The 22,517-nt window shown below is 43.9% G+C and overlaps 2 protein-coding genes across 5 annotated transcripts in view; both read left to right on the top strand.

Annotated features, from left to right (window-relative positions):
* The window catches only part of LOC307026522 (gamma-aminobutyric acid receptor subunit rho-3-like), a 31,343-nt gene extending 22,222 nt beyond the window's left edge, over window positions 1-9,121 (top strand). For all 3 annotated transcript variants that reach the window (XM_079662001.1, XM_079662002.1, XM_079662000.1), the window contains 8 exons: window positions 1,878-1,945; window positions 2,326-2,549; window positions 2,989-3,071; window positions 3,646-3,783; window positions 4,206-4,358; window positions 4,491-4,552; window positions 7,719-7,850; window positions 8,234-9,121. In XM_079662001.1, coding sequence (XP_079518127.1) covers window positions 1,878-1,945; window positions 2,326-2,549; window positions 2,989-3,071; window positions 3,646-3,783; window positions 4,206-4,358; window positions 4,491-4,552; window positions 7,719-7,850; window positions 8,234-8,536 — 1,163 coding nt within the window. In that variant the 3' untranslated portion in view covers window positions 8,537-9,121. The remainder of the gene's footprint in view (window positions 1-1,877; window positions 1,946-2,325; window positions 2,550-2,988; window positions 3,072-3,645; window positions 3,784-4,205; window positions 4,359-4,490; window positions 4,553-7,718; window positions 7,851-8,233) is intronic.
* Window positions 9,122-11,219: 2,098 nt separating this feature from the next.
* On the top strand, window positions 11,220-22,517 carry LOC307026520 (uncharacterized protein). 2 transcript variants are annotated; one of them, XM_079661995.1, is made up of 16 exons: window positions 11,220-11,358; window positions 12,605-15,581; window positions 15,823-15,964; window positions 16,129-16,269; window positions 16,383-16,431; window positions 17,784-17,920; window positions 18,165-18,268; window positions 18,367-18,477; window positions 19,126-19,386; window positions 19,497-19,567; window positions 19,988-20,197; window positions 20,314-20,377; window positions 20,451-20,579; window positions 20,698-20,771; window positions 20,983-21,052; window positions 21,217-22,517. In XM_079661995.1, the coding sequence occupies exons 2-16, from the start codon at window positions 12,615-12,617 to the stop codon at window positions 21,355-21,357; spliced, it is 4,671 nt and encodes a 1,556-aa protein (XP_079518121.1). In that variant the 5' UTR covers window positions 11,220-11,358; window positions 12,605-12,614; the 3' UTR covers window positions 21,358-22,517. The 2 variants fall into 2 exon arrangements, with proteins under 2 accessions (XP_079518121.1, XP_079518120.1); XM_079661994.1 differs by having other exon boundaries at window positions 19,494-19,567.

The following is a 22,517-nucleotide window of genomic DNA, read 5'->3' as shown; positions in this document are numbered from 1 at the left end:
AGCTGGCTCACTGGTGTGGGGTCGGCGAGACATCGCGGAACTCAGCCTGGACAGACACACAAACTCCCAGCCAGGCTGCGGGTGTGTGTGTGTGTTTCAGGCTGGGTTTCGCTGTGTCTCGCTGTCTTGCTGACGGCCGCTGGGCTCACAGGGAGGGGGGGCAGGAGCTCCAACAAGCCGTTTAGGACAGAGAGTGAATACACATACTATACAGAGATGCTGTATGAGAAACCAATGTGAGTTTGGAAAATTGCACATCAGAAATCTATTCTAGTAGACCTCAACAATGGAATTATGATCAGTAGAAATGGCCATGACATGGGACCTTTAAAATAGTCTATCAAGAGGCCTACAGTTCCCTCTTCTAACACAGTTTAACTTATACATCTTGACATATTTCAGCTATAAATCACCAAAACGGCATACAGTGAGGGGTGAAAGTTCACAACGTCAGAGGTAATAACAGAGCTGTTAGCTGACAGTTGTGATGGCTCATTCCTCTGGTGCATTCCTCGTTCTTTCACTTTTAACATCAATTCTAAAGAACATGCTACAGAGAGAAATGTTTATGGGCTTAGGAAAAAATCCTTGCTGACGCTTGTGGTGAAGTCAGGAAGGATCCCTTTAGTCTGCAGGCCGCAACCGGGAAAAAATCCTTAAGTAAGCAGAGTATATTTTCCGTAAAAATAAAAGGCCACATCATTGCAGCACAGCTGGTTTCAGGCTCTACCAATGTCCTTTAATAACTTCATCCCACACTTTGCCAAATCATGATTGCATTGTGGTGGAGCAGCAAGCCTTTTTTGGGGGGGTTAGTGCTATTTGGTTATTTCTGCTCTGTTTGTGTGCAATTATCAGGTTGTTCAGTTTTAAACGAGGCCTGTCTCTGCTAATGAGGCGGATGGAGTGTGGGAGTGTGGAGGATAGATGTTGATATCTGCGGTGTGCTGGTGGTGAAGGATGTTGCTACCAGTGTTTGAACAAAATAAGGTTTTGAGGGCCAAGTAAGGCTTTGACAGAAGCTGCTGGAGGACATGCTGATATTTGTCTTGCACCGAAATCGTGTTTCATCCAATGTTTTGGTTTAAAAAAAGCCTCTGAAACAACTTATACATCAACATGGTGTATCACTGGGGAAATAAAAAGGACATATTTTGCTCATTTTCAGGTTCATATCTGTATATTGTGCCTCTGCTGTGACATGTTTGCATTTTCAAATGTTCAAAAAGCTCTTTATTTTTCTCATACTGCCTGTCCAATCACGTGCAATGTGTTGGAGCGCAAGCCAATTAGGAAGTTACTGAAGTAAACAAAGGAGTCCAATGGAGGCATTTGGGGTTTTTAGACTCAGCTGACAATTTACATGCACAAAAACCTATATAACACACTTGGGAAACACACACACACACACACACACACACACACACACACACACACACACACACACACACACACACACACACACACACACACACACACACACACACACACACACACACACACACACACACGGCCTCTTTAACATAACAGCACTGACAGCTGACTGGTTGAAATGTTACTCTAAGTTAGAAAATACTATCTTTCTGTCATAACACGACAAGCCTGTGAGTCTTATCTTCTGCTCGGGGGCACCATTCTGACAGTTGCGTGAACTCTCATGCAGTAATCTTTTGTTTATTGACCTTAAATACACGCTGCAAATGGTCTGTATAAGTTCAGTTCTCACAGATCAAAGTTTCTGCAAAACCCCTCAGGTGTTGAGAGAACAGAGACTACTTTAAGAAGGCAGCTATGATGAACAGTCTCATTCCTAGGAGAACTGTTGCACTAATTTATGAGTTTCACTTTTCACTTTTGAACTAATGATGTGGTTTCAGGTGCAGCCATCCCTGTGGGCATCGATGTGCAGGTGGAAAGCATCGACGGCATCTCTGAGGTTAACATGGTGAGGATATTGAACATCTTACACCTCATTTCCAGCTTTTTTTATGATTGGTAATGACATCTGATTAGGAGTGACTTCAGACATATTCTGTCTTCTGGTTAACATGGCAGAGAAACTGATCAGCGTACGGCATTTTAATGGAAAAAGATTCAACAGACAAAACCTGATTACGGAGAGTTTTTATGAAAATTCGCACAAAAGCATATTTGAATTTGAAGTTCTTAAATTGTAAGTGGATCCTTACAAGTTACCTGAATAGGGTCATATTATCTTTGATATTTTAAGCCCCTTTTACTTTTAATATACAAACATAGATGCACCATGACATAAGTTTACTCACACAATAAGATGCATCAACACTGTCTGTTTGCGTTCTGCAGGACTTCACCATAACTCTGTACCTTCGTCATTACTGGAAGGACGAGCGGCTGGCGTTTCCGTCCAGAACCAATCAGAGCCGGACGTTTGACTCTCGGCTCGTGAAGAAGATCTGGGTCCCTGACGTCTTCTTCGTCCACTCCAAGCGCTCCTTCATCCACGACACCACCATGGAGAACATCATGCTGCGGGTGTACCCCGACGGGAACATCCTCTACAGCGTCAGGTAGGGACGAGGACTGGTGGGAGTTAAAGGGAGCAGCTCATACAAACTACTCTGTTGCTGAGGAAGACAGGACATGATTGTTATAGCTGCTATAGCGAAGTAGTTTTATTTACGTTTAGTCATAACACAGCATCTTTTTTATACCCTGATCACATGTTTTGACAAATGTAGTGGAGTAAAATGTACTATATTTCCCAATACTACTTCTATCAATGTCATTTAAGTTTGACAATTTATCCTAATACCTTAAACCTCCACCACACTTAGGTTTTGTCATTTTTTTAGATTCTGACTCCTAACACAACCAATAAACTAGTTTTGTTGACGTGTTTTTAAAACCAAAAACTACCTCACTTATTGTCATGAAGGCGAATGAAATAGAGTAATTGAGAGCGTGAGATAAAGGTGAAGCTGAAGTTTCCTTCATGGTGTGTTTCAGAGTGACGGTGACGGCTCTCTGCTCGATGGACTTCAGCAGCTTCCCTCTGGACACACAGAACTGCTCACTGGAGCTGGAGAGCTGTAAGACACACACACACACACACACACACACACACACACACACACACACACACACACACACACACACACACACACACACACACACACACACACACACACACACACACACACACAAAGTTACACATATTGCCTCTTAGCTACGGTTGCAGTGATGCAGTGAACGCCAACGTCTTCACTTGTAAAAGGAAGGAAACATTTCATTTTAGGGAACCAGTCTAAACGCAGATGGTATCATTATTGTACAGCCTTTACAGTGAAATCAACATATACTTTAGAATGATAAATGAAAGTAAAGGGGGTATTGCCACTCTAAAGTAAAGGGTATTTCCAATTAGAATCAAATAATATCTGAAATGGACCATTCTCCATCATTTGTGCTTTTACTATTGATACATGATGATGGTACAGTATATCCAAGTTAAGCTAAGAAAAAGATATGAGTACTTCTTCCTCCACTGAAAATGTGTAAACAGCAGGATAAGCTCAGACGATCGGGAACAAATCTCCCAGACACTGAACACTCTCCCCCCCGCCACTCTCTCCCCCCCTCCCCCCTCCCCCCCTTTGTACACAGATGCGTATAATGAGAACGACCTGATGCTGTACTGGAAGAATGGGAACGACTCTCTGAGGACGGACGAGATCGTCTTGTCTCAGTTTTTCATCGAGCATTTCCACCCCTCCAGTGGCCTGGCTTTTTACAGCAGCACCGGTGTGTGTGTGTGTGTGTGTGTGTGTGTGTGTGTGTGTGTGTGTGTGTGTGTGTGTGTGTGTGTGTGTGTGTGTGTGTGTGTGTGTGTGTGTGTGTGTGTGTGTGTGTGTGTGTGTGTGTGTGTGTGTGTGTGTGTGTGTGTGTGTGTGTGTGTGTGTGTGTGTGTGTGTGTATTAATCTGATTACAGAGAAAGGTTTAGGTTTCTCTATTCAAAATAATGCATACATTTGTGCATTACTGAATATACCATACAATTTAAAAGGCAAAGGAATGTCAACACGATGAATTGTTATAGATTCAAATGCTAAGCAGTTTATACAGTAAATAAAATGTGCTCAACATGTTGTGAAAAGCCTTAAACCAGAAGAGTGGAAGATTTTTAAGAAGAAAAAATTATCCTTGTGATGTCTGTGTCTCTCAGGTTGGTACAACCGTCTGTTCATTAACTTCATCCTGCGGCGGCACATCTTCTTCTTCATGCTGCAGACGTATTTTCCCACCATGCTGATGGTCGTCCTGTCCTGGGTGTCCTTCTGGATCGACAGGAGGGCCGTCCCTGCACGTGTCTCCCTGGGTAACCCCATAATCTGCCTGAATCATAAAGTTTAATCATTTGCTCTGTGGAGACCGGGTGTTTATTTTGAGACAGGCAGCAGATGCAATTTTGTAATTCGTTGCGTGGTAATACCTGCTCTCTGTCCTGCAGGTATAACCACGGTGCTCACCATGTCCACCATCATCACCGGGGTGTCCTCCTCCATGCCTCAGGTAACAGCAGGGGGGCTTCAAGAGGCCTTCAGGTGCAGCTGGACTTACTGCATGTCTTATGCCCCTTTCACACCAACGCGTTTTAAGCTCCGGCTCGGAGCTGGAGCCTGAAAAGTACCGTTTTTTCCTCTTCACACCGCAGCGGCGCCGCCTCTTAGCTCCGGAATCCGGTTCACTTCCAGCTCCAAAAAGTTGTCGGTCTAGAGGCAAGAGCTTCGGAGCTAAGAGGTGGCATCGCTTACGTCTCTCTTACGTCGAGGCGTGCAGGAAACTAAACCCACCTCCCCTGAACATGGGTCGACTGAAGAGTCTCGTCATGCCTGCCTACAAGCAGTAGTGCTTATAAACACACTTTATAAAGTCAGGCAACACTAACCAGGCTTCGTGTGATTCCGTTTATTTGTACCTTACTTTGACCATCCGTTCACTGTTATTGATCATTGTGGAGAGAGGCAGACTTGTTGTTTTGTATTAGCAGCTATCGGATGGAATCAATACATGGGCTGCACAGGTTGTCGTGTCCGACTATCACAACTAGAATCATAATACAAATACGCCGGTAAAATGTGCCTGTAGAAAACGGTTTATGCCACAATAGGATAGCAATAGCAAGTAGTCAGTTTACCTTCGGTTGCTATGCTAACATCAGCCATTTTATACCAGAGAAACTTTCATAACAGCGTTGTGATGCCAAACAGCGTCAATTCAGACTGACACACATTCACTTAAGGAGAACTGGGGATATGTATCAGCTGCTTGTGTGACAGTCGGACAGTGAATACTTTAGAGCGGCCGCTGCAGTGTGAGCTAACCGGGAGCTAACGGGAGAATAAACTCCCGTGGAAGAGCAGCACTGCAGCGGTCGGTAAATGCCGCTGAAAGACATGAATAAACAATGAACCACGGCACTCTGGAGAAAAGCATAAGGTTGGAGAACTCGTTATTTGATTTAGTCTGGCTTTTTGTGATTAAAAGCAACACGATCATCGACCCGACGCAGTTCCCCATTGTTGTTGTTGTTGTTGTTGTTGTTGTTGTTGTTGTGAGCGCCGTAACGCCGTTGGGGAGCAAATCAGCGATTTAAACGGTGACGTCACGACGCAGCAGCGGCTGCAACAGTCGGGCTCTGGGCGGTGTGAACAGAGCGGGAGCAGAAAAGGGAAACCGGAGCTGAACCAGAAAAGCTCTAGCTCGGAGCTACACTGAACAAAAATATAAACGCAACACTTTTGTTTTTGCTCCCATTTTTCATGAGATGAACTCAAAGATCTAAAACATTTTCTACATACACAAAATAACAATTTCTCTCAAATATTGTTCACAAATCTGAAAAAATCTGTGATAGTGAGCACTTCTCCTTTGCCGAGATAATCCATCCCACCTCACAGGTGTGGCATATCAAGATGCTGATTAGACAGCATGATTATTGCACAGGTGTGCCTTAGGCTGGCCACAATAAAAGGCCACTCTGAAACGTTCAGTTTTGCTTTATTGGGGGGGTCTGGGGGGGTCCGAAGACCCTAGGGTTAAACCCTAACCCTAACATGTCACCCATTGAGCATGTTTGGGATGCTCTGGATCGGCGTATACGACAGCGTGTTCCAGTTCCTGCCAATATCCAGCAACTTCGCACAGCCATTGAAGAGGAGTGGACCAAATTCCACAGGCCACAATCAACAACCTGATCAACTCTATGCGAAGGAGATGTGTTGCACTGCGTGAGGCAAATGGTGGTCACACCAGATACTGACTGGTTTTCGGACCCGCCCAGACCCTGAGGCTGTGCGAAGTTGCTGGATATTGGCAGGAACTGGAACACGCTGTCGTATACGCCGATCCAGAGCATCCCAAACATGCTCAATGGGTGACATGTTAGGGTTAGGGTTAGGGTTTAACCCTAGGGTTTTCGGACCCCCCCAGACCCCCCCAATAAAGCAAAACTGCACGTTTCAGAGTGGCTTTTTATTGTGGCCAGCCTAACGGCCCGTCTACACTACAGGCCTCAAAAAATCTTGAAGCTGGGCGTGTCTGAGGCTTGGCGATTTCTCGCGACCAACAACCAATCAGGAATCTCCCGCCCGCCCCCGGCATACAAAGCAAAAAAAAGCCCGCTTCTTCAACGAAGTAAACTGGATATAAACTCCCCAAACAGTTGAAAACCTACCAGTTTCACCAACTCTCTCTGCCACCTCCCGCCATGCCTGATTCCTCCGGTTTAGGTCCTGGTAGGTGAACAGAGTACAGTCATACAGGACTGGGACACTTGCCACGGCAATGATTAATTTATCCTCCATTTTATGACATATGGAAAATAGTCAAGACCTGCGGTATCAGCATACACGCGGTTTGATTGGCTAGCGCTTGTACTGGCGGGAATTGCATAAACGGGATTTGATTGGCTGATGCCAAGCATCGAGCCTCAAAAGTTGAACATTGTTCAACTTTTGTTGCCGATAGATGCTCGTGATGCTTGCAAAGCCATGCCATGCTCCCCACAATGCAGTTTGGCGAAGATTAAAAATCTTCTACGTCACCCCATTCAAGTGAATGGGCGAAGCGTTGAAAGCATTTTTCGATGCCTGTAGTGTAGACGGGCCGTAAGGCACACCTGTGCAATAATCATGCTGTCTAATCAGCATCTTGATATGCCACACCTGTGAGGTGGGATGGATTATCTCGGCAAAGGAGAAGTGCTCACTATCACAGATTTTTCAGATTTGTGAACAATATTTGAGAGAAATTGTTATTTTGTGTTTATAGAAAATGTTTTAGATCTTTGAGTTCATCTCATGAAAAATGGGAGCAAAAACAAAAGTGTTGCATTTATATTTTTGTTCAATGTAGAAAGGGAAAAGCGCTGGTGTGAAAGCCGCATTATTGCTGACTTGGCTCTCAGGGTCTTAAGGCTTTTCGTGGCCCTGACCTATTTCAGAGGTTGAATTCCCATATGAGCCTGTAAGGATCAAGACTTAGACTGCAAGGGGACAAACTGAATACATCTTTGAAATCATTTAGGACATTCTTTTAGTGGACATGTTTTTGTTTGTTGACTTGGCTACAATAACCCCCACTTGTGTATAATTTTTTCAAATATACGATCCCGCAGATTGTTTTCTTCCTGTTCCATCAATCAAAAAAATTGAACATAATTTTCCCATGTGCCAAGGTCTCGTATGTGAAGGCGGTGGACATCTACCTGTGGACCAGCTTCCTGTTTGTCTTCCTGTCTGTGATCGAATACGCAGCGGTGAACTACTGCACCACTCTGGAGGAGATGAGGAAGATGAAGAGGGGGAAGGTCAGTGAGGGGGACAGGAGGGGGGATTCATACACCACACATCGCCCCTCAGACTAAACAGGGAGGGAAATACATGTTTAACTCAATGTCTCTCTCTAGTGGCCAGACAGAGTCATTACAGTCTGTCAACATTTTTCAGTGGGGGAATGTCACCGTATTACATTTACTTCAGTATTGGGTACATAATATTTGAGGTATTTGTGCTTTACTTAGGTTTTCATGATTCTTACATCTACTTCACTTCATATATCAGACAGCTGTACTAACTTTACAAATTAAAACATATCAAGAACTCTTAAATTATGATGCATTGTAATTTTTTGTGCAAATCATTCACTCGAGGACCACAGTAAGGCTATGAGTTTATATTTCCACTTTTTCAGATCCCATCCACCTCTAACGCCAGCCAGGCGATGGCGTTCGACGGCTGTTTCCACGACAATGACATGGAGCTGACTCCTTTCTCCCGCATGGCGCCCGCCCTGACCTCTGACCCCCTCACCACGCCAACGCTGACCCCAGACCTCCGGCCCACGGAGGGGACTCGCCTCCGCCGGCAGCGGTCGGTGCGTGAGAACGTGGACCTGTTTGTCAGCAACAGCTACATGATCGACTCATACTCACGCCTGGCTTTCCCCCTGTCCTACCTGCTCTTCAACATCATCTACTGGTGCTTGTACTCCTGATGCAGCACTGCAAACTCTCCCTGAACTCTGCTGCACTTTGAAGGAGTGTTGAGTCAGAGAGCCTGCTGGGGGATTCCTCCTCTCCATGGAGCTCCACAGGCACTTCACTGAATTAACTCTCGATCACAGGAGCCCCTTGAGCGCCGGCTTCATCGCTAATGATGGTCTGTACAAGAGAGATAAAAGCACTCCAGTTCCTCAGAGTAGGAACTTTTAATTGTGCGCACTTCAAACATGACATTTGTCTTGTGGGAGCCGGTTAAGTCTTGATACTTGGCAAACAATGGAATCTCATTTGTGTTTTTTTAAATAATCTGTGTGACTCTTATCTTGTAATACTTAAAGTTCTTATATCCAACGATTATTTTACTCCATAGCCACAGGGAAAGTATAAATTAGGAGGACAGCAAATGTTATTTTTTGAAAAACATCCTCACCCTTTTTTACGAGTTATGTGTGTCGGCTACTGAACATGAATTTAATGTATTTTCTCATTAAATTTGTATCTTGTTCATGAGTATGTGAAAGTGAATGTATGTGTGCTGCAGGGCCGTATTGTACTTTTAAAATATTATTTTAACAACCGTAGGAATGTTATAATTAAAATCTAACACATGAATGCTCTTTCATAAGTCTTTTTTTTTGTATTCATTTAATATAACAAAATGATCATACACCCCAATTTTACAATCCTTACTACAACGCTGGTATTCTGTTTGTTTTTGTCTACTCTATGGGGAGTTTATAATCAAAAACTAGCAACCTGTATATAATTGTAGGGGTATAGCTGCTGTAAAGATATACTTTAATTTGTAGAGTTATGGGTTGAAAATGTAAACACATGGCTAACATGTTGTGAGTATCCTATTCATTAAACTGATTTCCTATTTCACAAACATTATCCTTACATTAATTAAACACAATGATAAATGAAGTGAACAGCATTCCCCCAGGATGTATTCCAAGTAGTGGATTACTTTAATAAATTACTTGAACAATGAAACCATGGGAATTAATCATGGAATTAATTTAAAGAAATGTCCAGATTGTGATTTGTTTGGTTTCCTGTCAAACTGTCTTGTGGGTGGTGTTTGACGCGTTTGCGGCCTCATTGGCCTCCGGAGTTCATTTGTCCTCCCTGGCTACATCATGCACGTTTATTGTATTAAAACCAAATTTGCAAAAATCCGATGTTATTAAAACGCACAGTTTCCATCGCAACTATAGGTGTGAGTGTGGTTGGGAGAGTCAACGGGCGGTTTAATGGAAGCACAAGAAGGGAGAGTTCCGCAAACACACCGCAGTAAACCCAGAAATCAAGACTGAGTTTAACGCGGCGGGAGGACAGGTGACAGGTGAGTTTCTGAATCACGATTAATACAATTACTCGAACAAATACAGGTTTTAAAAGTTAATATTAGTCTAACGTTTGCTCTACCTAGCCATAACCGTTAGTCTCTTTCTACCGTTGTTGTGGTTCAATTTATGGACGTTGATGAGCTAACGGTCAGTAGCTAGCGGTGGCCGTAAGGACACAACGCTATCCGCTGCTTTTGAGACAGAAATGCTGTTTATATTTCGAAAGATAAGTTGTTAAAAACTCGATTAACTAGACTTCTCGCACATTTGTTGCAGTTGTTTTCTCGAGGTTTTTCTAATTTGTCCTCACTTACAGGCAAGTTTAAGTCAGGGTGTCAGCAGAGAGGATTGCCTTAACGGTAAGAACCAGGAAAAAAGTTTAGTTAAAAGTAAAACAACAAAAGCCTAGCTTTACCTATGTTTGAGTTACCCTTACCTTAATATTACGCCTAAACAAAATGTTTTATTGAAACTGTATATGAAATGCTTGTTTTTACTATTTTTGAATGGAAACAGTTTAATGCCATTTAGTCTATCTAGCGTTAGCAAAGTTTAACCAGATGTCGTTTTGCTAACGTTAGCCGTTAGTATCAGTTTGTTTTGAGTCAGGAACGCTATTGCCAGATTTACGTAGATGATCATTTTCACTTTACCTTTTTCTCAATCATTCTTAAGGGATTTAGCCATATAGCCAACTAACTAACTAACTTACTATCTCTCTTAAACTTGAACTCATTGTGGCATTAAGCAGAGATTGGAGAAGTCCTGCAATCAAAATGTTACTCAAGTAAAACTACAAAAGTATTAGCATTAAAATGTACTTCAAGTACTAAAGGTTAAAAAACTCATTCTGCAGATTGGCCCATTTTCAGAGTAATATATATTTTGATTATAATTATTGAGGCAATAATGTGTTTATCACTACTGTTAAACATGGAGCTAGTTTTAATTGCTTTGTACATTGCAGGGTAGCTGGTGGATTAACTCCAGGTGTAACTCAAGTCTTATTTAAGTGTTGATTATATTTCATATAATTAATCCAAATCTGCAAAGTAACTTAAGGTATTAAATACATGTAGTGAAGTAAAAATATTAATATATACAATATTTACCTCAGAATTATAGTGGGCAGTAGTTACTTTACACCACTCCTATTAAGATGTGAAAAAAAAACTGTTAACTTTTATAGCAGTGCAATCTCCAGTATTAACCAATTGTATACCATATTGAGTGATCTAGTTGTTGCAGTGTTTCCATCATGCCAGCTGGTGTTGTGACTCATTTCCTTTCCTCCATTTCGCCTCCTGCCAGTCTCCGTGGTGACCATCGCCAGCGGCACTCATCCCATTCAGTTGCCCTCCAGCCCGAGTCACATGACGAACCCACAGTGTCCGACCCAGCTACAGGTGCAGTTATCGCTCGGACAGCCCGGTCCACCTGGTTACTACTACTACTACTACCAGGTACTTGTGTTTAATATTTATACTCACTACACAGACATTCCTAAAGTATTAATCTAATATTATATAAAGGAACAGACTTTTCAAATAATCGCTAGATACTGTACAGAACTTGCATGAAATCAACTTTATTGTCGGATCTGGTTCTGGCAACCATTTTTCAGAGAATTAAGTTTATTAATTTATATAATTCAAAGTCATTTTCCTCAAGGGGCTTTATAATCTGTACATCATAAAACATCCTGGATTTTAATAAGGAAGAACTTTTTAACCTTTAGTGGCAGGGAAAAAAATAATGAGAACCTAAAAAAGAGCACCAGAGACATACTATACAGACAGGCATACTATAGATGTGTGTATAGATTAGACATTAATAACAATATTAAAAAGTAAAAGTTATAAAAAAGTATTATTTGAAAAAAAAGGCATGGACATCTTGACATTTCCTAACTTCACCAGCCTTTAACTTATCAACAACTACAGAATAATCAGATTGATTGTTGGTCGCTTAGGCATGAGGCCCGGGGGTGGGGGCTAGTGGCCTGGGGGTGGGGGCTAGTGGCCTTGTGAAAGGAGGATGGGAGGAGGGGGGACTTAAGCGCTGAGGGCAAAACTGATGTAAGTCAAAGAGAAAGGTATCAGTGGGAGGGAGAAAGGACTGAATGGTGGGATGGGAGGAAGGAAGAAGGGGGAGCTTCAGGGAGGGGGAAGGGGGAGTGGACACTGCCGCATTACTGCGCTGTGATTGGTCGCCGCTGGGCCATGTGCTGACCTCTCTCAAACTGTAGCCTAACTAGGGCTCCCACATACATTCTCTTACACACACACACACACACACACACACACACACACACACACACACACACACACACACACACACACACACACACACACACACACACACACACACACACACACACACACACACACACACACACACACACACACACACACACACACACACACACACACACACACACACACACACACACACACACACAAAGTGGTGTGCGCCCCTCTGTTGAGTGGCGGGGACATGTGAGCTCCTTCACATTTGCTATTCTGGGCAGGGGAGGGGAAAACAGGGAGGGAAAGGGGGAAGCAGGGGGAAGCAGGGGGGAGTAGAGGGTCTTTTCTCTTTCTACATGTGGCTGAGCCATCGTGAGGAGCTGCTCATGATTTTGTCTCGTGTTGTGTAGGCTCTCAGTGTGTGTGGCCATAGCAGTCTTGTTTTTTATTCCATCTTTAGGCCAAAGAAGATGGGGTGCTGCTTTAGTAAGGAGCTCAACCCTGGCCTGCCCGGCGAGAGGAGCAGTCTGTTACAGCCTCCGCTCCACGACGGGGTGAGTGAAGGGACAGACCAGGTCAGGCAACTTGCCGTGGCTGTAGCTCAGCATGTGTGCTTGGACGAAGAGGAGACGTGTGTGGCAGACGCAGTGGCCCAGAGGAAGCCTGCGGAAGATGAGGAAAGACATCCGGGACTGGACAACAAAGTTTGTAGAGAGGGGGCCGCGGTCAGCGGGGACATTACCACTCGGAGTAAGAGGGAACCTAAAGCAGCCGGCACTCACGGAGAGAAGGAGGCTATTATTATCACAAACATACATTCAAACAGGAACACAGAGCCAGACATGACACAGACTGCCAGGCCCAGCTGTGGCCCGGCTCCGTATATGGAGGTGCGCACACGGAGTCCTGCCGAACACAAGAATTTGGATAATGCCACTGTTAGGGCTATGTGGTTCAAACAGCTTCCAGAGGGGCAGAGGCCCAAACCGGCAAAATGTCGGTCAGCTCCTGCCAGGTTCCCCTCTCGCTCTGCTAACAACGTCACCGAGAGCGAGGTGTCAGATGACCCCCCGCTACCGGTCGGCGCGTACGAGGAGACGCAGCGGGATTCACCTGAAGCTGAGCTCAAGGAGGAGGAAGATGAGGAGGTCAGTGTCTTTGAAAAAAGGACCCGGAGTTTCTACAGCCTATGTTCCATTGACGCTGACGACCTTGAACATGACCACAACCCACAAACCCAAACAGCTGGCTTGGCACACTTGGTGCAAGCAGCTGAAGTAGAAACAGCTGCTCTGCCCTGCATAGTGGAGTCTCCAGTCTTCAGCCAATCACACGCAGAGGCATCCACAGTCTGCCACCAGCTGTATATCACACAATCTAAAATGACCAGCCAGTCACATGACGAGGAACCAGCTTCAGTGCAATCGCACGCTGCGGGACATTCTACCGGCCTCACACATACACCCTCGGACAATTCACTCTCAGAGGAGGAGACTCTTCATCCTGTTGTTTCTCCACATATGGCGGACCCTCAGTGTGACACGCTGACCCCCTCCCAAGATCAGATAAACAGCGAGGAACGTCAGCCTGAATATTTCAATTGTCAGACAGCTGCAAAGGACAAAGATGAACCTAAGGATGACATGTTGATGACGTCACACACATGTCAAATTGCATGCGAGGAGGAGGAGGAGATGATGGTGAAGGGATCAGAGGAGTTGCCGAGTCTGTGTTCAGAGAGAAAGAGTGTGTACTTTAGGGACCACAGAGCAGAGGAAAAGTTGGATCAGAGTGTGGATGCTGACTTTAATACTCTTGAAATTCCTATGCGTGAGTCTCACTCGTTAACAGAGCAGCATATCCTTGGTTCACCTCCAGCAGCAGAAGCTCTTGAAGCGGATACTTCCAGCCGCAGTCCTCCTGACCTCATCATCAATCCTCTGCACAAGGAGGATGTTTTGCGTCCATCTCGAGGAGACATTGAGATGGATAAGCCCTCCCTAAAGAGCCAGGCTACCCCCATGAATATCTGCAGAGGCCTGGGTGAGAGGGAGGATGTTGGTGACAGCGGAACAGCAGATACGACTTTCACCAATGTTTCCTTCGTCTCCACCAACTCTGCTCTGTCCTCTCTGCCCACCGACTCCCCCTGCCATAACAATCTGACTCGTCTATCAGACAAACCCACATCTTACTCCATCACATTCGACAAATTAGATGTCAATTCAAATGACCCAACATTTGATTTGAGCAGCGTTAAGCCTCTAGATGTTAATGCTTCATTCACTGAGCGTAGTGATGTGAGGTTTGACGACAAAGAGCCTGACAGTTCTGATGTGAAACCTGAAGGTGTCCAGGTGTCCCTTAAAGATTTCTTAGATGAGACTCTTGCAGCTGTCCTCATGAAAGGGGACGACGGACAGACTGAAAAAAGAGCAGAAGTCTGTCAGAGCAGCAAATCTGTTGAGAGAGGTGACGTTACAGATGTTTTTCCTGAAATGACTACTTCCTGCACTCCACCTCCTTCTCCCTCATCTCCATTCAAAACACTTGAGGATGCAGAGCAAAGTTCATGTCCAGAGACTGAGACTAATTCTACTGAGAGCAGACAAGTCCAACTTGAGGTAAACCCGTCCTTTAAAGTTGTTAGTGATACTTGTAAAGAAGGTGAGGACACAACAGCTGCCCAGGGGATTGATGTGCAAATCAAGCATGAATCAGCAGAGAGAGTAGAACAGCCCCCCCTCGCTCCACAACCCTCTGAACTTGTTTCCTCTGACTATATCAATCCCAACATTGACACTGTAGAATGTTCACCTCAACCTGGTGATTTATCAAATTACATTCACTCAGGAGAAATTATTGCAACTCCTGCACTTGATTATTCTCCAGAAACTGCCAATATTTCAACCACTGAGACACCGACCCAAAGCATCATCTGTGACGAACCATACATGATTCCCAATGACTTCGGCTGTCCGGATGATTATGTCTCAGTTTCGCACTCCCAGGAGGACGACACCATGATCCCTATGGACATGGGTCAGGTGGATGTTTATGCCTCAACCCCCTCCTACGAGATACACTTCCTGGGTCAGGAGCCGCCGGCGACCACTGAGGAGGGAGAGCGGGAAGGAGGGATGAGGGAGATGGTGTCAGAGCTGCTGGGAGAAGACGCAGACTCCTCCGTCTGCCGCCTCTATCCTCAGCCCTGGATCAAGCTGGGTCTGGAGGAGACGTGCGGGGCGTGGGCGCAGGGAGCGTCGGCCGCGGAGCCCAGCCTGAGTGAGGGTCTGACGGGCTGTGACCTGGAGCACATCCCCGCCTTTGTCTCCGAGCTGCAGCCCTCTATGGCTCTGCTGGGAGCTTACCCCTGCAGCACAGTGATGCCTCAGGGACCCTGTCTGTGGGAATGGCAAACAAATTGCACTCAGTCTGTAAGTGTGAGACAATTGGGTTCAGTGAAAGCATACTGTTTGATGTGGACATTATATTGGTTTAATACTCTCAACTACACCTTTTGATATCATTTTGTCTGTTCTTGACATGAAATATCAGTTTTTAACTGTTATATTCATTTGTTCTTTGTCACAATATATTGTTACACTTAAATACATCGAAATTAGCTTTTCATGTTAAAATAATATTGCGCACTTGGGTTTTCTTGTTTTCTTTCAGGGACCTGTTGCTGCCCCCAGCCTTAACCCTGAAGCTGAGGTATGGACCAATCACAACTTTAACTTGGACGTCCCTGGCCCCGCCTACCTGCAGGCTGAGCAGCCATGGCTGCAATTCCCCAACGATCTGACGAATCCGGAAGGTAGGCTGAAATAAAGATACTCCCTGTAATGTTAAATTAAATTGAGTTATTTATATAATACTCTTTTCCAGGAGTTATTTTGTGGAGAAAAATAAGCTAAACAAATGATAAGGTCTGCTTGCAAGTTATGGTTAGGGCTTGGTGGTAAGATGCTGTGTTTTTAGTATACCAGCCAGAGTTCCAACTGGAGAACATGTGCCTGGAGGAGGCCGAGGTGGAGGCAGTTCCCAGCACACAGGAGTACCAGATGCTGCCTGTGGAGGACCCTGTGGTTAATGAAGACCTCATTGAACCAACAGTTACAGGTATCGATCAAATCTAGCCATTTTATTCTCCATTTCATATTTACTTTATTCATATTTTCTAAAGCAATGACTTTGTGGGCTCAGATATGGTAATAACTTTCTTTGTATTTCAGATGAGGCCAGGGAAGAGCTGAGGACAGTTTTGGAATCTTGCCTGACCAGGTAATGTCTCACTCAGAGTTCCCGTTAGAATCTTTTTTTGCCGGTAAAAATGTCCGTTAAAGTTTAAATCTTCCGGACAAAATGAGAAAAGTGCCGGTCAAAGGTCTTCTTTGTTATTTATTGAGCTTTAAAACAAATTGATATGATTCGATATTAAACAAAGTAATTATAGTAGATTAACTACATTATTCAAAAGGGTACAGTAACTTACAATAACATGGGAATAATAAACGGAGCGCTCTCTCCCTCTCCTGACAGCCCGTCAGTATCATGCAGCTTGGGGATCCAGAGTGACCCAACAGTAAAACTAAACATATCTATAACTAGTTACGGTAGTTTGAGAGGTAATTAAAATAGCTACGTGTGATATTCTAACCTGAAATGTGTGTTTTGTCCGCTCACCATGCAGCGCTGCGTGACTCGTCAGCAGCAGCTGATCTCTCTCTCCCGTCAGATTAGACTTTACTCGCGTTTATATCCATATCAATCAGATCCAGCTAATGATATGACCAACTGCTTATTAAAAGACACCTAAACAATAACCGTCGCTATGCAACCGGCTGAGGCCACAAAGTATAGCGCAGCATTATGCATTTGTTTACATGCCCACCGGAACCCCCGAGGCATTACCAACAGATCAACGCACAATCAACCCATACAGGACATCTCTTTCTCCATATTAAGTGTTAGACATTAGAATAGACTATTCTTGTCTGTCACATACTCTTTTGTCCGTCACATACTCTTTTGTCTGTCACATACTATTCTTGTCTGTCACATAAGGGGCGCAACTGATGCAGTATTGCGCTAAGGGGAAATTATTTTGACCGGAGAGATTTAGATTTGCCGGTCTTCAGCATATTTTACTCGTCATAGTTTTTTTTAAACTATTTTTCTTTTTTGTATTACTTTTAATATAATATACTTTAATATGGTTTTAATATTGTCTGCTTATCTGTATTATTGTGTTGCATTGTTGGAGAAGCCTGTGACCTAAGATTTTCAACGACATAATTACTCTGTAGCTATGTTAGTTTGACAATAAAGAACCTTAACCTTGGTAATTACCGGCTAACGGGAACTCTGGTCTCACTATTATTCTCCAAAAAGCATGTCTTCAAATAATGAAAATGTCATACCATCCCTCTGTAAAAACTGCAAAAATACCCAATTGTGTTGGTATTCTGGCTGTCATTGTGCTCTGTTATTTGACCTCTATTCCACTGAAAGCAATTGTCCTTGTCTCTTGAGGCGATTAATATAATTGCTTTGTTTTGTTGGTATGTGGTCCAGCATGTGTGACACATTCAGAAACTCAAACTCAATAGAGATCTCTTCTTCTACCCCTGCAGGGAGTACCTTGGCAACGACCTGTACCTCAACTCTCAGATGGACAGCGACCAGTACGTTCCCATCTCAACTCTGGCCAGCCTGGACAAGATCAAGAGTCTCAGCACGGACCTGGACCTCATCGCGGACATTCTGAAATGTCAGTGTCTATTTCTACTCATGTGTCTGACTGAGCTTTTATTTAGGGTGAACATTTTACCACCCGGCAAATTCTGGTACTATCCTGCTGTTAGTCGTTTATTTAAACAACCACAAGATTTTTCTTTGTAATCTCAGACCCTTTTAAATCCAACAAACAATTAATTCCAGAAGATGTTGTAGTTAGGAGTGTTCTTTTGGTTGACAGTCGTCCTGAGACATGCTTTTCTCTCATTGGCCGACAGCCCTGCCCATGGTCCAGGTGACTCCGTGTGGACAGAAGGTCCGTCCCTGTCAGAGTCGATGTGTCGTCATCCTGCGTGAGATCCCCAACACCACACCTAAGGAGGCAAGAACCCAACTGACTCCTCCCCTCTACTGATACATTTAAGGGTTTTTAAATGAAAAGTCCACATCTGACCGATTTATATGACTGTTTTACTGCAGGAGGTGGAGGCTCTCTTTGATGGGGAGAACATTCCCAGGTTCCTGAGCTGTGAGTTTGTGAACAACGATAACTGGTTTGTCACTTTCAATTCTGAAGCCGACGCACAACAGGTAAAAAAATACTGCTAAACGCATTGTGATCTTTTTAATCAGTGAATTAAAGCTTTTGATGTTGGTAATTCGACAAAGACTACCTTGGTAATACAGACTAAGGAAGGCTATGCAGGGTTTCTGCGGGATCTTAAAAAGTATTACAAGTTGATAAATCAATTTTAGCGAAAATGAAGGCTATTAAAAAGTATTAAAGGGCATTTTCCAAGGTGTTACATTTTGTAGCTTGTTTTCAATAAGTATATCAATTGTCCAAAGAGGTTGTATTCTACAGTCTGCCTGAATGTAATCATGGCGTAGGTGTGTAGTGTGATTCTGTGTAGTTTATTTATGGCATCCCGTTGGATTTAACGTCATCTGAACAGGACATCGCACGCTCACTGCTTGATAGCGCGCGAAGGTTGTTAAACAACATCGTTATGGGGAAATGCAAGTCTGCGTCCAAATGGGTGGAAGATAAGGAGGAAGGACAATCAATACTGTATATAGTCAATGTGAGGTGAAGTGTGTCGCCAAGGTAACCGGTTAAAACTCAAAGTGGCGATGAGGCCTTATGGAAAGGGTCTTGAAAAAGGTCTTGAAAGGTATTACATTTGACTTCAGGACTCCTGCATATACCCTGGCTGTGTGTCTCTGTCCATGTTTTAGGCCTACAGCTACCTCAGAGAAGAAGTTCGGGAGTTTAAGGGAAAGCCCATCATGGCGAGGATAAAGGCCAAAACCATGGCAGTCACTTCCTTCGCTCCAAAGAATGGCTTCACACCCAACCAGCTGGAGCAGAGTGCCAGTCCCTACAACTCCTACTACCCCCCCAGCAGCTTCCAGCAGACCTGCCCCACCCAGCAGCTGTTCGACTTCACCAATGAGGTGTGGAACCAGGATGCACCGGGATACCAAGAGTTTGCTGAGGTGAGTCCTTTTTGATGTTAAAAAAGAAGACATGAAGTTGTAGGGTTTGTCATTTTGTGAACATCGAACAGAGTGATAATAATTGTGTGCTAATGTTTTCTTCTCAGCAGCATCAAACCTTGATGAATGACTTCATGAACGGATTCTCCACCTTCAAACCTTACAACCCACACCGGCAGAGGTATCTACAAATTAGTTATTGTTATAATATGGGCTTTGCTAAGTAGTATGAATTTTAAAATCAGCGAATGAGGCGCAGTTTTTTATTTTCTGCTGGTCTTTTTATTATATTTAAACCCAGTAATTCCGCACAGTGACAATTATAGGGATTAAGCACACTTAAAACATTTAAAAGGTGCATAAGGACAAATATGTTGTCATTTCCAAAATGTACCAATTGATCCAAAAATATATAGTAGTTGAAACCTCCATGAAAGCTGTTAAAACAATGACATTCAGTACAGCTTCTGTTAGGAGAAAAAAAGCTGCTCCCACTTTTCATTTATTTACTTTAAAAACATTTTGATGAGACTTGTGATGATGTGTTGAGTCAGTCGCTTCTTAATCTTTGTGTCGATAAACTCTATTTAATTTCTTCCAGGAGAGGCTCAAGGTGGTCAAACTCTGGAGAGCGTTGGCAGTCCAATCAGAATGATCCTTCAAACCCATCAGAGCAGGCATCAGCGGACCGCTCCTCTCCTCCCATGAGGCCGGGACGGGGGCGGTCGCGGGGAAGCACGCGCCGTCCCAGCAGAGGAGGGAGGACGGAGCCCAGCAGGCAAACTGCCTCGCCCACCTCTGATCGGGGAAGGTAAAGGAACATCCACTCTGATTTAACAAGCTTGGGTACTCAAGGATATCTGTTCAGTCCTGTTATGAATAATCCTGGTTTGTATAACTGAGAGCTGCTCTGCTGTGTGTCTGAAGGAGAGGAAACTTCAGCCAGAGGAGGAGAGAGCACGCCAGGTCATGGGAGAAGTCTGGTGGCCGTGTAAGTAGCCAGTAGGTTGTAAGTGTTAGTTCATTTCTGTAAGTTGTGTATTAACTTGTGTGTGTTTGTGTAGAATGGAGCGGGTCAGTCTCCTCCTCGTCAACCGTCTCCTCCTCTTGAGCTCGGGCTGATGAGCTTCCCTCCTCTTCCTCCAGCAAATGCTGCCATAGCAACGATGCCCGCAGCTAACGGCAACGTCAAGGTGACCGAGTCTCTCTGTCTGACACACACACACACTCTTTATCTGAGTCTCAAGGACAGTGTCTACTCATATTTAAAGCCCAGACTGTAAAACCTTGACACTGGTGTGTTCCTCTCAGGGTCCAGTTAAAAGCAGCAGCCCCCGTGCAGCAGCACCAACACTGTCACCAGAGCCTGAACTGACCTCAGAGCAGTGAGTATCGCCGAGACAACAGCTGGAGGAGGATTCTGCTTTGCTTAATCTCAATTATTACATTTACTGTTTCCTTTTAGTAACAACATGCTAAGATCCACAGCACATGCTCCTCCAGTTTCTTTTTTCCTATGATATTTGCCAAGTGGACTTTATCAGTTTCCTGTTGTCATGGTGCCAGTAGTGATTTTTGTTTTGTTTGTGTCTGCAGCAATGTGAAGGAGTGTGCAGAGACGACCAGTGAGGACACACCAGCTCAGCTTCCACAGGAAACGGTCACAGTAAGATTCTTTATATGCATTAACACTAGTATATGTATAAAATAACAACAGAGAAGTCCTTTATACTCTTACACTTAAAAAGATCATTGTATGTTGTTTGAAAGCCAATAATGTGAAGGAGTGTAAAAGTATGAAAGTCCTCACACTGTGCTCTGATTGGCCAGGAGTCCAAGAGGCCAAGCTACGCCCAGATCTGCCAGGGAGCGACCTCCAGCGAGTCGGTGGCGCCCGCTGACCTCTTGTCTTCAGAGGTGAAGCCCGTCCCAACCTTTCCGGGACCGGAACCAGCTCCATGTCCACGCTGATCAGCTCCATGTCCACGCTAATCAGCTCCATGTCCACGCTAATCAGCTCCATGTCCACGCTGATCATACTGGGTTGAGAAAAATACCCCCTTTTTTTTTTGTCTTTAAACGTGTCAAATAAGTTGAAAATGTATAATTGTGTTATCCCATCCTCAAACCAGCTTCACATAAGGAATAGTTAGTGTTTACAGAGTGATGTGGTGTCACTGGTGCAGGAAAATACTGCATTTAGCACCAAGCTAACTTTAAAGTCAACTAAATGTATATCTAGTTGTAATACTAACCCTTCATAGACACAGCTGACAGTGTTCATTGTGTGGGAGGGGGGGATCTGCTGAGCGGTTCAGGACAGAATGGACCGGTGCGGTACAACCCCTTGGATATTTAAGCTTACTTTTCAATGTTAGGAGCAGCAGCTGTTTAGAATCTGTAAATGTTGATCTGCAATGTTTCTTTAGTTTTATTTCTTGGTTTGTAGTTCAGATTAGTTAGTTGAGGTATTGATTTAGTCTTGTTTTGCTGATGGCACTGGCTCTTTTTGTGTGTGTTTGATGTTTCCTCGCTGTACAGGATGTTCTGCCATGACTTTTTTTTCTCTCTAAATATTAGTACCAGTAACCCAGTTTGTTTCTATTTTCAGACATTTGTGTCATTCTGTAATGAACCACGGTCCAGTGTGTGTCAGAGTACAGGGAGGATCAGACCTCTGTATTGATTTGATCTTGATAGTCCAAGAATCGAATTGAACTTGAAAGTATTTTTCCCTTGAAAAGCACTGAATATTACTTCTTTATCTCTGCATGCGTTTTTTAAGTTTATTTTAGAATTTAATTTATGTCGTTTTTATAATTTATGTTAGATAGGAGTTCTTGTTTTGTGTTAAAGCTTTAGTCTCACTTGTGTTGATGTAGGGAAACTACTAACTGGAAGTGGTAGTTTCTCAGCGTCCATAAATGAGCACTGTTACAGCACAAACAGCTTGATTTGTATGTGAGAACTTCAATTTAAATTCGTCCATTGATCTTTTGTTTAAAATATACATTTTTAAATGTAGAACAGTTGTCATGGAGAAAGAGCGGGTATGGTTGTGGCACATGTTATTTTGTTTGTACAGATGTACATATTTTGAACAAATATTAAAGTGCCTTTGAAGTTATAAA

The sequence above is a fragment of the Notothenia rossii genome (genome assembly GCF_949606895.1).
Source record: "Notothenia rossii genome assembly, chromosome: 12".
Lineage (NCBI taxonomy): Eukaryota > Metazoa > Chordata > Actinopteri > Perciformes > Nototheniidae > Notothenia > Notothenia rossii.
Note: the sequence above shows the minus strand (reverse complement) of the source record. Positions and strands in the feature narration are given on the sequence as shown.

Excerpts from the sequence above, each read along its gene's own strand:
- LOC307026520 (XM_079661994.1), top strand. The coding sequence starts at position 12,615 with ATGGGGTGCTGCTTTAGTAAGGAGCTCAACCCTGGCCTGCCCGGCGAG. Across the intron at positions 19,568-19,987 it reads TACAACCCACACCGGCAGAG|GAGAGGCTCAAGGTGGTCAA; the intron begins GTATCTACAAAT and ends AATTTCTTCCAG. Across the intron at positions 20,580-20,697 it reads CAGCTAACGGCAACGTCAAG|GGTCCAGTTAAAAGCAGCAG; the intron begins GTGACCGAGTCT and ends TGTTCCTCTCAG.